Consider the following 12721-nt stretch of genomic DNA (forward strand, 5'->3'; position numbering starts at 1 on the left):
TTATCAGCTTGCGATAACAGCTTATACGGTCTCCACGCAAGCTTCAACATCCTTCCAAGGTTCCACCGTCTCCCCAGAACGAATTGCCTCCCCTCAGTAATCTCGCTATGGCGAAGGAAATAATTACAAGGATAGCACATTCCCAGCCTGAGAAAAGCCAAGACCATCACAATGACAGAGAGAATGACAACAAACAACATGAATCATTCCATCCGCGCCATATCACCCTAGAGACATTCCACAACCTGCTATCCCACTACCCGTCAACGGTAGAGCGAGTGCACCTCAACAAGCTGAGGCTGAAGCTACAGTCAAAGGCAGGGAAGGGACCAAAGCGGAAGGTGGGGACGAAGGTCAACATAGCGCCGACCACGAAGGCGGAGCTCGATCCGTCCGAGGAGAAGGAAGAAACGGAGAAATTCCTCCAGCTTGACCGGTGGCGCTATGAAGTTCTGCCGAAGATTATCGCGGAGCGGGCGAATGAGGGTGGTCAGAAAGAAAACGCGCCGGATGGAGCGCACTTGCTCAAGGAGGAGTTAATTGATATCATGGAATGGAAGACGTGAGTAACAATTTGCGGTATTCATACTACAAGGTCTGGTTTTTTCTGACTTATTTCTAGGAAGCATGGTGTTTCCCGTCCCATGCTCATGGGAATGGTGAAAAGCAACCCAGTTGCAACGATCACCAAGTCTACATCTACGGCTTTTGCCGCCCTCCCAGATGCAGACCCTGTGGTTGCGCCGGAAGATGCATTCCCCAAAGCCAGTTTGGACGCTCTTACTGCGCCTATTCGTGGCGTCGGCCCAGCTACTGCATCTTTGATTTTGTCTATCGCCACGGTCTTCGGCGATGCTAAGAAACAAGTCCCATTTTACAGTGACGATGTGTATCTTTGGCTTTGTCTGGTGGATTTTCCAGAAGGTATAGATTGCAAAGAGCAGAAGCCTTCTAAACACAAGAAGCCCAATGGGGAGTTGATTGTCAAGTACAATATGAATGAGTATCGAGATCTGTGGAATGCCTCACAGGAGCTGCGAGCACGGCTGAACAATGGCGCTGGAGAAAGATCCGAGGATAAACCTGTCTCCTTTATCGATATTGAGAGGGCTGCCTATGTGCTCCTCAATATCGCTGTCTCGGATTACTATGCTAGCCAAGAACCCGAGGCTGGTTTAAATATTGTGAAAGATATTGACTCGGTGAATAACCAGCTACCAAAGGAATCAAAGATAGATTCTGGCGAGCTTTGCACGAGGCGTAGTAAGAGGATAAAGCAAGAATCTCCTTGATGACAGCTGTACTATTGAGGATTGTGCCTGTCATGCTGCTGCCACTTATTCTCATACTCCTAGCTAAAGACAAAGATAAATTTCAGGAGGGATCTTAAGCAAGAGGAAATCTAACACGCATTATCCAAGATAAGGACTGCTAACATAGCCAAAGGGATACGACCGTATCGCACCTTCCGTGCGCTAATCGTATGCAAACTATGGCTGCTACACTTTCTAGGCAATGACATAGCAAAGGAAGCCGCACTCGAGGAGAGGGAATGCATAAATGCTCTCCAAAGATTCCGATATACTCTTCATGATCAACATCATCTTCATGACACACCACCTGAGGCCGATTCCGAAGGGGAGAAGAGCCCGGCAATCACAGAGGGTCTACATAGCTGGTTGACTTGTTTTGTATAGTTATTACACAGGACCTAACTCAACACCGCTATGCTAGTTACAGTATTCGCTACGGAGTATAGTGCATCTATGCCAAACCAGTCGCATTTTTTCTCAGTCTCATTGCTATGTACACAGTCACGGCCGTCACGCCTTGATTAAAAGCAGATATGGGATACAGGAGAGACGCATGCATCACAAGAAATAAAAGTGGGGTAGGGTAAGACAGAAGAAAGTCATCAGATCATGCAATCCATGCATTACGGGTCATCGTCAAGATGACCGGTTTTTCCAGTGAATTGTGTTTCGACATGACGCAGAGGGGTAGGGAGAAATAAGTAATGGTGGATGGTGGATAGATAGTCAGGGGACATGAAGATACGTAATGTCTCCCGTAGGGAGAAGCGAGGAAGAGAGGAGATGAGAGAGGTCGGAATGGTAACGGCACTGTGTGAAAAGTGGCAGTACAGACTGGATCGGGGCGCGTGAGATCATAGCAGGGCATTCTACCCCGGTTTTTTTTCATGTTTTTTCATAGAACAAATAGTGAACCCCGTCATTACCGCTTGGACGGATTAGGCTTGCGCTCGGCAGCACGCTTGGTCTTGGCATTGTCCGCGGAAGAATTGAGATAGCCCACATGCTGATCGTCGCTATCGCTGAACGGCACAATAGATGAGATCTTCTTAGAGCGACTGCGCTTCAAGGGCTGGGACAAAGGCGGCCCGGTTTGCGGCGCAGGACTCGCGAGGGAAGGTCCCGGCTTGGCTTCGGCGGCAGCCGATGGGGCAGCGGCGCGCTCGTCGTCCTCGACATGGATGTGGCGGAACTCCTGGTCCTCCTCATCTGCTTCGGATGACGCAGGACTGTCGGAGTCGGAAGCTGCCTCGTAATCATCCTCATCATCACTGACCAAGCTGGGGGCCTGGTTAGCTTCGATGGCGTTGGGGCTCAGAGTTTGGTGATCCATGTCCGATTCCCGAGACTGCAGTGATTGGGACTTGCCAGCGAGCGAAATGTCCAGGAAGGACTGTGGGCGCGAGGGGGTCGCATGCTCGATGGGCGGGGTGTGCGCGCGGTCGAGTGCCTTTCGGCTCTCTGACTCTCCAGCGGTTTGACCAACAGGAATACGCATCAGCTGGCGACCGGTGCGAGCACCAAGGGAGGGACGGCTGGTTCCCGCCGACACTCCTCGATAGTCATCCGTTTCCGAGTCATCGTCGAAAATACCACCGAGATCTACAGGCTTTCGGGATTCTTCCACCAACTTGTCCATGTTTAGACCAGCACCACGTGATTTCATGAGAGCGGACAGATGAGGAGTTGCAGGAGAAGCCAAAAACTGTGGGTTTGGAGGCTGTTGGATGGGCTCGGAGCGTCGGCGATTGGTCGGTTCAGCAGTTGCAGGAGGAGTGGTAACAGCAGACGTGGTAGCCGTAGCCGGTTTGCGGGGGGTAACAAAGTCCTTAGCGGGTGTACGAAGAGATTTCCAGGGGGTTGTAGCAACGTGGGTAGAGCGGATGAGAGGATGCACGTAGCCCGGAATTGTTGGATTGGCAGTGGGCTCAGCAGAGCCACCGACAACAATCCCGGCGTCGTCCACCTGAACAGATTGACCGCACGCCATGGCAGCAGCGTCGTGGCTGGCGAAGTTGCGGTTATGCGCGATGCGGCAGTGGTTAATGAATCCCTGAGTGCTGGAGAAGTTATCGCGCCGGCAGTCCAGACAGACCAGCTTGACCAGGACACCATCCGACTTGCGCCGGATGAGCATGGGTCCCGACTTCTCCTTGACCACAGGGTAACCAGCCGACAGTGCGGTATGCTTGGTGGCAGTCGAGCCTCGCTGGGGACGGGTCTTGCCGGCCAGCATGCCCATCTCACCGGGATTCCCGCGCGTCGACCGACCCTCAACCAGCGAATTGGCTCGCATCCCAGAGCCGACTTCACCACCGTCAAAGCGAGGGTCGGGAAGCAACCACCGGGCGTAGTGGCGGGCGTAGGGACCTTCGGTTACTCCCCATGGAGCAGGCGACATCGGCGCGGGACCATTTCCAGGTGCCAGCACTGACGCGCCCGTTCCCGAGCTCACATCTGGCGAGACACCGGCAACATGGGATCCGGGATACGGGATTTCGCCACAGCGTCGCAGCTGTTCCAGAGCGACTTGGCACTTGGCGATCTCCTGGTCGATAAGACGAAGTTCGTTGTGCTTGAGTAACACCTCCAAGCTCAGCTGGGCGGTGATGGTTTCCCGAAGTCGGGTCACACTAGGTCTGGCGACGACGGCGTCCTGCGCCGGCGGACGCGCGGATGCGACCGGTGAGTCTGACGATGGAGTTGGAGTAGAAGGGGTTGGAGTGATCGAGTCAGCAATCACGGTCGGAGTTGGGCGCGTAGAAATGGAGTCGGCGCAGACTTTCGTCCTAGCGGGCGCATCGGGCGCATCGGTCGCGTCGGACTCGGAGTCTGAACGTTTGCGTTTGAGCTGGGGCAGCGACAGAGCGTTGATACCACAGTTTGGGAGCATTTTGACATCATCCATCACCTTATTCCCTCCTATATTAGAGGGCCAGGGAAGCAGGCGAAACATGCCATGTGACTGCATAGAGATGGTTTTGGATTAGGTGGCAGATGGTCCATGCGTTCCAAGTTTATTACGGGAAAGGAATGGACGTCGATTGCGCGACCGGATGTTGATTACGGAAGGCAGAAAAAAAAAATCTATTAATAAGAGGGAGGAGAGTACAATAAAGAGAAGGGGGGGAGAATGAGAATGGGAGAAAGAATAAGGGACAGAGGAACAATTGGAAAGGAAAGGGAAAGGGGAAGAAAGGGGGATTGCGAGAGAGACAGAATAAGAGAGAATAATGGGAATGGGAATGGGGGAGAGGTGCCTGAGAGGAGAACGGGGTGGAGTGGATGATGCGATACTTGTTGTTCCCATACAAATTGTATGGTCGGGCCATGTACCATTGGATAATCCCATTGGATCAGTCTCAAATATCTGCGACACGTCATACACTACTTACCTGAATTATTTATTTATTTACGGAGTACAATACGGGGTATACGGAGTATCTATTCTATTATGAATGATTCAAGGCATCCATATTATTCTATTCACCTACTACCTATTCACAGTTATTGTATTCATCCATAACCTATAACCTTTTCACATTCAGACTATGCTGGTACCTAATATAAAGCACTCTGACCGATCCTCTTGCATGCCAAGCCTATAACGGGTCTGGGCCTTGCCCTATTCCTGCCTAAGCTAGCTGTATCTACGATCTGGAAGATCCCTAGCAAATCAGATCCTACATCTATAAATTTGGCCGGGGGCGAACCGGGTATAAACAGGTTCTGACTGCGCCTCAATTGGTGGTGCGAAACACAAAAGTACGACTCATATTCCATAGGTCAGATGTGGCTGAGAAAGCAAATGGAAAGTGGTGGAACATTGTCGAACCGAAGGGAACAAGGGAGAATAGGGGCAATTCTAGGGAACTCTATATACAACCATCGGAGCCATTATTCTACGAGATATATTGCCCCTATTTATAGCGTCATTTGCTTACATCCGGGGTATACTCTAGCCATTTTAAGGCATATCAAGATCGGACTCTTATCAAGATATTCCACGATCATAGTACATAACCCTAACTCGTATCCGTATCTCTTCCTGACTTTTAATCTGCATCCACTCAGACCTTTCGCTCATTTACTGTACGGAGTATACTTTCTGTCACCATCCTGACTATCGTAGAAATGTACTTGGTCAACCTTGCATAATATATATATCGTATTGGTTCCTAACACAGACAACAGTACGATCCCTCTCTCTAACATTTCCGAGGTAACCCGCTACAGAGTACAATATATACTTCATATACTAAGCACATTCGAATCTCCAATATTTCTCATTCATGCACTCCGCATTATGTGGATGCGATCAACTTCAGACCCCGAATTCTAATCCTAGCCTGCAGATCACTTGGACCTACGCACCGGTTTGAAACTCGGCTGTTCGTGTTGTAATCTACCAACATTAATTTCCGTACGGACTACCTAGATACTATTAAGATATGTATACAGATAAGGCATGTGAAAATCGTTGAACGAGGCCGTTACCCCGGTCCCCAGTTTAACGTTGCAATCAAAATAATATCCCCTGCTTTTGTAACAAATCGGTTATCGTCAATTGTCTTCTCCTCGAGTCACTCCAACACACTCCCAACATTAACACCCCTTAGCGCCCTACACATACAACCAACAATAGCCTTACCGATCCCTAACTAGTAACTACGGTATAAACCTAGTTGGCTAGCCCGGATGCTGGTTAGGTTTTGTTCCCGAGCGGGGACTTGCACGGGATAATTGTTACTTTCAGTGTGCTGATGCGAGGGGTGGAAGGGGATGGGAAGTTCTTACGTCTGTTGGTGAGTGAGCGATTGCCCTCGGGAGGCTGGTAATAACTATCAATGTTCTTGCGCTCCGTAGTATTACATTCTGGACGCAAAGTTCTCCAGCGATAACAGGTTTACTGCCAAAGGTTAATCTGAATCATTGTGGAACTTTGCTGAGCGTACCCAGGGATAGACAATTTTCCGTGAGATTGACAGAGTGTGTACATACAGAATGCCACGATATATTCAATTCTAGTTCAATCGTTCATTCTTTTTCGCTTGTTAGACAAGCACAATCCCCAAACGCCAGTGCAATAAAGAAGACAGACGCTCGACTCGAGCATATGGACGCGAAAGGCATTCTGGCCTCATAAGCGTAAAGCAGGCCAACACACGCCAAGTGAATACATAAAACAGATATGGTTGTCGAAATAAACAGTGAACGAACAAGAATGGGCCAACGTGATCAATGGTATAGCATTCAGATGGCGAGACGGAGAAATCAAATCTCCAATCCAACATCGCCATCCCCACAAGAAAAGCAATAGTATCCACTGTCCAGGCTCAACCTAGTTCATCTCCCCATCCTTAATCCGCAAGATGAAGTTAACAACGATAGCGCCGAGCAGGGCAATGGCGAGGATTGTGGGACCGAATCGATCATCGATACCGCTCTGCCCGCGCCGACGGATACTCTGCGCACGCCAGTGGAATGTCACGAGGGCGTAGATCATTGCGCCCATGGCGATGACGGTAAAGAGAGCTGCGGAGATGCGACCGATGCGATCGCCGAAGTTGAGGAGACCGACGGCTAGGCCGCCCAGGATGACGGTGAAGTTCAGCCATGAGAGGAAGGTACGCTCGTTTGCGAAGAAGACTTTGGGCTCGACTCGGGTTGGGAGGGCGATTCGCTTGCCTGATGGGTGTTAGCTGGGTTCGGGTGGAGATTGGAGGGTTGAAAAGTGGTTGTGGTGTGGGTTAGGATGGGGAGTGCAATTGTTCTGCTTCTCTTGAGTGTGGAGGTTATTCTGGTGTGAGTCGGCCTCCACAGCCTAAGAGAAGCAAAGCAATCGCGCGCCAGGAAGAACGGCGGTGACGGGAGTGTGTCTAGGTGGAATTGTCTCTCATGCGGAGCTGCTGAGATGCTGAGATTGGAGGTGTTGTCGGACTTACCCGGAGCGGTTTGGAGGAGAGGTTGGCTAGACATTGTCGGATGTGAAGAGGGGAGGTTGTTGGGAGAGGTCGGAAGAAAAGAATTATCGGAAGAAAAATCCAAACTCAGTCAGGTATAGAGACTGGCGAAGGAAAAAGCAAGTTAAAGAAGCGAGAGGCTTCAAAAGTCAAGATCTCGCCCCCCAATGTTCTGTTCCGTCCTAGGACTAGCGCATACAGCTCTGTTGCACGTGTTCCCACGATTTGATGAGAGGATCAGGTGACTAAGTATACGAAATAGCGTGGGTTTTTAGTTTTGATCTTAGATATTATTACAGAACACCTGTATCACTTACGTTAATTGGTTAGATCTCTATTAACAGAAAGTGCCTGGAATTCGACGCAAATATGCTCTTCATTGATACTTAGGAGGCACGAGTTTCAACCCTCTTTTGTCTCACCCTTATACGGCGAAGGACAATGGTCAATGCAAAAATAGGCACGGCATCAAGCTTTAGACTTCATTTTGATATCATCCGAATATCCTCCGAATTAGTAGAGTTGACAGGTAAAATGTACAACATTCAACCCAACATTGCATTATTGCATCTATACAAGATGCTTGTATCGGGTATCCCATGAAACAAATTTTTTCCCGATATCGCCCCAATTAAAATGGGTCGAGACCTAATTCAAGGTCTAGAATATGTAGGTCCACTTAGTCTAATATAGCTGCTATGCTGGCACTAATTGGGTAAATGTTAGTCTAAATTCTAAGAGATAGAATTATCAAAAGAGATTATCCTCCCGCATAGCTGTTACAAAGCTGTGAGATTATGAGAGATTAGCCGTCTTACCATCCCACCCTGAGTTAGGGTGGGTCTGTCCCACATAACGAGAGTTTCTCACATAACGAGAGATTTCTCTTTTTAGGTATCTTTAATATGGCATACCCATACAAAAGGTACATATACCCCATATCATATTCTCAACCCTTTGGCTAGTTAAAGGAGAAATAAGAGTATAAATCAATAATAAATTTATAGTTAAATTAATTGGCTAATAAAAGAAGTTTCAGATATCTTATATAGAAAAGTAAAGACCATATTTATGAAAGAGATGTATATAGAAACATCAACGTTCTACCACTTGGAGAATACTCAATATTTCATCCTAATATATTAATAGTAAATAAAATAGACCTCCTTTAGACTATATATCCCCTACTATATCTTTTGTAAGTATTCCTAGAAGTGACAAAATCTCTATTTCATGTTTATGTACCTTTTGTATGGGTATACCATATAAAAGATACCTAAAAAGAGAAATCTCTCGTTTTGTGAGAAACTCTCGTTATGTGGGACAGACCCATACCTGGTACAGGTATGGGGGCGGTAAGACGGCTATGAGAAGAGTTCAAAGATAATGCAATTTCCATGTTTGGCACTAAGAAATTTAGCGTGCTATAGTTAGGGTTTGGAGGGAGCCCAATCCTCGAGAATCAAATCCGCCGCCTTCTCCGCAACAGCATACACAGTGCTAAGAATGTTCCCCGAAACATTATTCGGGAACACGGACGCATCTGCAACACGCAGTCCCTCCACGCCCTTCACCCTCAATCTGCTGTCCAACGCATCACCCATAGCAACGGACCCGTTGATGTGGTACTCGCCTAAAACGAGGTCATGCACTGCTTCCCGGGCCGTAGGAACGAGGACTGCACGTGTTTTGATTTTGTGACTTTATCACTCCAGCGCAGGAATGCCGCCAGGAGGGAGACGTCTGCTAGGTGGCCGCCGTATTTGGGGTTGATGATAGGGGGTTTTGTTGGATCTGGAATCATTAGTATATGAGCTGATTGAGTAGAGGGGAATCGTGTTCTGTAACTCACCTGCACTCCCAATATGGATAGTCCCTCTAGACATGGGGTACTGCAGAGAAAACGCCATGGTCAAACCAGACGGTTGATCAGCCGAACGCGGTGTAAGCAGCTTGCTCTGATGATCCATCGCATGCGGATTCATGGAGGCTGGCACGGTAAGAGCCTTCATATTGGCAGAGTGGTCGCTCTCGAGGTGTGCAATAGTCTGTGCAAGTTGTTTCGTGTGGAATGCGCTTGTCGGTTTGATATCGCGAATGCTCTGGATGATCTCTCCCAGCTCCTGCATGGTGCTGACAGAGCTAAGTGGCCCGCCATTGGCTTCGGCATACTGCTTACTAGCAGCTTCCATTGCCTCGGGCACTTGATACAAGGTATCCCGTGTGACTATTCCGGACTGGACGTCCATCACAGAAAACGTGAGGGGGTGGTCTAGGACGTTCGCACCGACCCCTTTGTTAGCGGCCTTGCACTCGACGCCGGCGGCTTTGAGAATCTCTGGGTCACCGATCCCCGATAGCTCAAGGATCTGGGGGCTTTGCAATGTCCCACCGCTGATGATTACTTCACGCCGTGTGGAGACCTGGTACTCGACTCCATCGTGTGAGAAGCTTACGCCGGTGGCTTTGTTGCCGTCTAGTACTACGCGATTGACGAGGGCCGAGCAGAGGACTTTGAGATTTGACCGAGTGGTGTGGATGGCTTCATAGTATCCTCGTGCGGAGCAACTGCGCTTGCCTTTGTTCGGGCCGGTTCGGTCGACTGCGCCGAGGGTGTGGTAGAAGCCGATGTGGTCACCACTCCATGCGTCAGTGGGCTTGCTTGAGATGCCGGTTACATCCTCGCAGGCTTTGATGATGTCGTTCTCCACCGGCAGTATTGAATCGTTGAAGCTGGTGCGAATGGGCCCGCTCGTGCCGTGGAACTCGCCTACAAGTGGCATTGTGGACCGATCGGTGATGGATGGATCGATTGGCTCGAGGGTCTGTTCATTTTGTTGGTTTTTCCACTGGGAAATAACTAGATTGGAAAGTCTAAATGCTGAGATCGTACCTGATGCTTTCGCATATACTGCTGCATATGCTTCGCGGACCATTCATCATCCCCTACCAGCTCCGCCCAGTCGTCATAGTCTTGCGTCGATCCTCGCACGTAGATCATATAATTTGAGACACGCCACGATTGCCTTCCTATACCCCCAGGAAAAGAATTAGCGACTCGAAGCAGAAGTATGCAATGGGAGTACCTACCTGCGGCACCATATACATACACCAATCATACTTGGGATTCTCGAACATCTGCGGGAGTATCAACTATTGGATCTCCAATGCGATACTTGCCCGCCTCAATGACACCGACGGTTACATCCGGATTTTCGCTGAGGCGCGCTGCGAGAGCGAGTCCTGCAGTTCCGCTGCCGCAGATCACATAGTCGAATGTGGTGCTGGTGAACTCCTCGACTGTGCAAGTTGGATTTTCGGCCATTATATGATTGTTGATTCGGATTGGAAGAGTGTAATTGGGGAGACCTACAAGTTAAATAAGCACAGAAGGGATAGTAACCTCAGGTAGGACCAGCTGCGGGGATTAGCGAATACTTACTGATATGCCAATAAAGTTTAAAACATACCGAAAGCGGAAATATAGGGCATCCATCTACTTCACGAAGGTTGTCCCTTGGTCAAGATCACCGCTGTTGACGTTCATGTTCGTTGGCGGCAATTCTCAGTCTCAAAAAGATAGAAATCGTGTATTTATATGAATGTAAATCGCTTCAAAAAATGCTATATGTACAATGTGTTAGTCTCAAGTGACCCGACTGACCCGGCCATGATGTTTGGATGACCCAGTCACCACTCCAATACTCAAAGCTCCATCTTCCGCTGCACCCAAGCAAGAGCTCTCTCCCACCTCGGATCCACACACCTCAGAGCATCAAACAACTCCGAAATCAGAGCTCTACCTGAATCCCGCGCCCACCATCGCTGCCCATCAAGCTCCCTCAACAACACCCCCCAATACATAAGAATCAGCAACGAAAATGGCTGCCGACACCGGAGACTATCAACGAATTCTTTCTCAACAGCCGCAAGCCAAGCGAGAACCGGCGCCGGATCCGCCGAGCGCGCAAACTTGGCATAACAATGCCTCAAATGCGCAATAACTTTCTTATTAATAAGATGCTGCCCTGAGTAAATCCCAATCATAACTTGATCATTCAATTCCGACAGATGTGTCAGCGCAGCTTCTGCATCGGGGTCAAGTTCGGCAGGCGTGTTCTTCCAAAACTCGCCCTGCGAGAATAACTCTAGCTTAATCCACGACTTGGTGACTTGAATGATCTTCTTCACGCCCTGCAGCAGCTCGAACAGTATCACAATGTTTTCTGTGATACTGGCGCACTCGTCTTTCGTGACGGTTAGTCGGGGTGACGCAATGCTGATCGCGATCATGACGATCGAGTGCGCGAATACCGCGTCGCAGTTCTGCGGCGTGATATTATCAATCGCGTTGCGGAATGGAGTCAAACTACGGTTGTAGTACTGCAGTCCTGTCTCGTAGTACAGGAGTGCTAATTCTGGTGGTTCGCATGTTGTTGCGATGTGCATTGAGGCTAGCGCCAAGATCCCGCTCATCAGATATCCATATTTGAACGCGAGTGTTGGGATGGTTATTTGCCAGATTTTTATTTCCGAGTCGCTGATACAGAGGCTTTCGTACGTCTCTGTTGCGAACTTGTGCATTAGTTCTAGGTTGTCGATTCCGAATGAGTTTGTCTGAGCTGGTGCCGGGACTGGTACTGCTGTGGGAACGGCTCGACCAGGCACCGCTGTGGGCGAGCCGTGGCCATCTAGAGGCCGAGGTACGTCGGATGTTGAACTGGGTGGGGTAAGATGGGCTGTAGCGCGACGGGCAGCGGCGACTTTCAAATATGTGCATTTTAACTCGCGGGTTGTGCAATTCGAGCATGGTGGACCCTGCTCGTCACATTTGACCCGCCTGTTTCTGCATTGATCGCACCCGTTGCGGGATTTTGTGTGCGCGCGGAGAGGGGGCATGTTCAAATTTAATTGACATGCTGCGGAGACCAATCATGAAGATGGCTGTGAATAAATGCGAGGAAGAAATTATCCGAGACAGACATGTTTCCCGTATCATGTGACTCGGGTTCTACACCAATTTTGGAAGTTTGTGGCGGGTTGGATATCGCCTTTCATATGATGTGTACGGTATTCTCGGTCATAATGGCCAAAATCGGCAGAGCATTATATTATGGGCATAGTGTATGTCCTTATTGGAATAATCTTGGAATACATCTGAAGGCTCAGATGTCATTGCACAAGATACTATTATTATTAGAACTGAACATAAAATCAACATCCCCGTCCAAATGAGTTAAGAAGAACTTCAAGTGCACCGTACTCAAATCAGACCCACAACAGCAAAAATACCAACAACAACACCAGCAATGCTACTGGACATTTTCTGGGCAGCACCAGTGAAAGTAGGAGAAGCAGAAGCAGAAGCAGAAGCGGTAGCGGAAGAGCTACCCCAGGAGCCACTCATAGACTTCGAAGGAGTAGGCATAGTCTTGCCACCCATAC

The 12721-nt window shown here is 49.1% G+C and overlaps 6 protein-coding genes across 6 annotated transcripts; 1 reads left to right on the forward strand and 5 right to left on the reverse strand.

The window, feature by feature from the left end:
• Positions 1 to 107: 107 nt before the first annotated feature.
• On the forward strand, positions 108 to 1292 carry N7518_001301 (uncharacterized protein; the record flags this gene model as incomplete). The annotated part of the gene is made up of 2 exons (XM_057182229.1): positions 108 to 562; positions 623 to 1292. The coding sequence occupies 2 exons, from the start codon at positions 108 to 110 to the stop codon at positions 1290 to 1292; spliced, it is 1125 nt and encodes a 374-aa protein (XP_057043679.1).
• A 943-nt stretch (positions 1293 to 2235) lies between these two features.
• On the reverse strand, positions 2236 to 4284 carry N7518_001302 (uncharacterized protein; the record flags this gene model as incomplete). The annotated part of the gene is made up of 1 exon (XM_057182230.1): positions 2236 to 4284. The coding sequence occupies one exon, from the start codon at positions 4282 to 4284 to the stop codon at positions 2236 to 2238; it is 2049 nt and encodes a 682-aa protein (XP_057043680.1).
• Positions 4285 to 6654: 2370 nt separating this feature from the next.
• N7518_001303 (putative vacuolar transporter chaperon Vtc1) lies at positions 6655 to 7292 on the reverse strand (the record flags this gene model as incomplete). The annotated part of the gene is made up of 2 exons (XM_057182231.1): positions 6655 to 7001; positions 7259 to 7292. The coding sequence occupies 2 exons, from the start codon at positions 7290 to 7292 to the stop codon at positions 6655 to 6657; spliced, it is 381 nt and encodes a 126-aa protein (XP_057043681.1).
• A 1414-nt stretch (positions 7293 to 8706) lies between these two features.
• On the reverse strand, positions 8707 to 10277 carry N7518_001304 (GMC family oxidoreductase; the record flags this gene model as incomplete). Its single annotated transcript, XM_057182232.1, has 4 exons — positions 8707 to 8909; positions 8987 to 9070; positions 9129 to 10101; positions 10170 to 10277. The coding sequence occupies 4 exons, from the start codon at positions 10275 to 10277 to the stop codon at positions 8707 to 8709; spliced, it is 1368 nt and encodes a 455-aa protein (XP_057043682.1).
• A 114-nt stretch (positions 10278 to 10391) lies between these two features.
• Positions 10392 to 10601, reverse strand: N7518_001305 (CAZyme family AA3; the record flags this gene model as incomplete). Its single annotated transcript, XM_057182233.1, has 1 exon — positions 10392 to 10601. The coding sequence occupies one exon, from the start codon at positions 10599 to 10601 to the stop codon at positions 10392 to 10394; it is 210 nt and encodes a 69-aa protein (XP_057043683.1).
• A 380-nt stretch (positions 10602 to 10981) lies between these two features.
• N7518_001306 (Zn(II)2Cys6 transcription factor domain-containing protein) lies at positions 10982 to 12175 on the reverse strand (the record flags this gene model as incomplete). Its single annotated transcript, XM_057182234.1, has 1 exon — positions 10982 to 12175. One exon carries the CDS (start codon positions 12173 to 12175, stop codon positions 10982 to 10984), a length of 1194 nt encoding a protein of 397 aa, XP_057043684.1.
• Between the last annotated feature and the right edge of the window lie 546 nt (positions 12176 to 12721).

The sequence above is a fragment of the Penicillium psychrosexuale genome (genome assembly GCF_028828465.1).
Source record: "Penicillium psychrosexuale strain IBT 29551 chromosome Unknown utg000002l, whole genome shotgun sequence".
Classification (NCBI taxonomy): domain Eukaryota; kingdom Fungi; phylum Ascomycota; class Eurotiomycetes; order Eurotiales; family Aspergillaceae; genus Penicillium; species Penicillium psychrosexuale.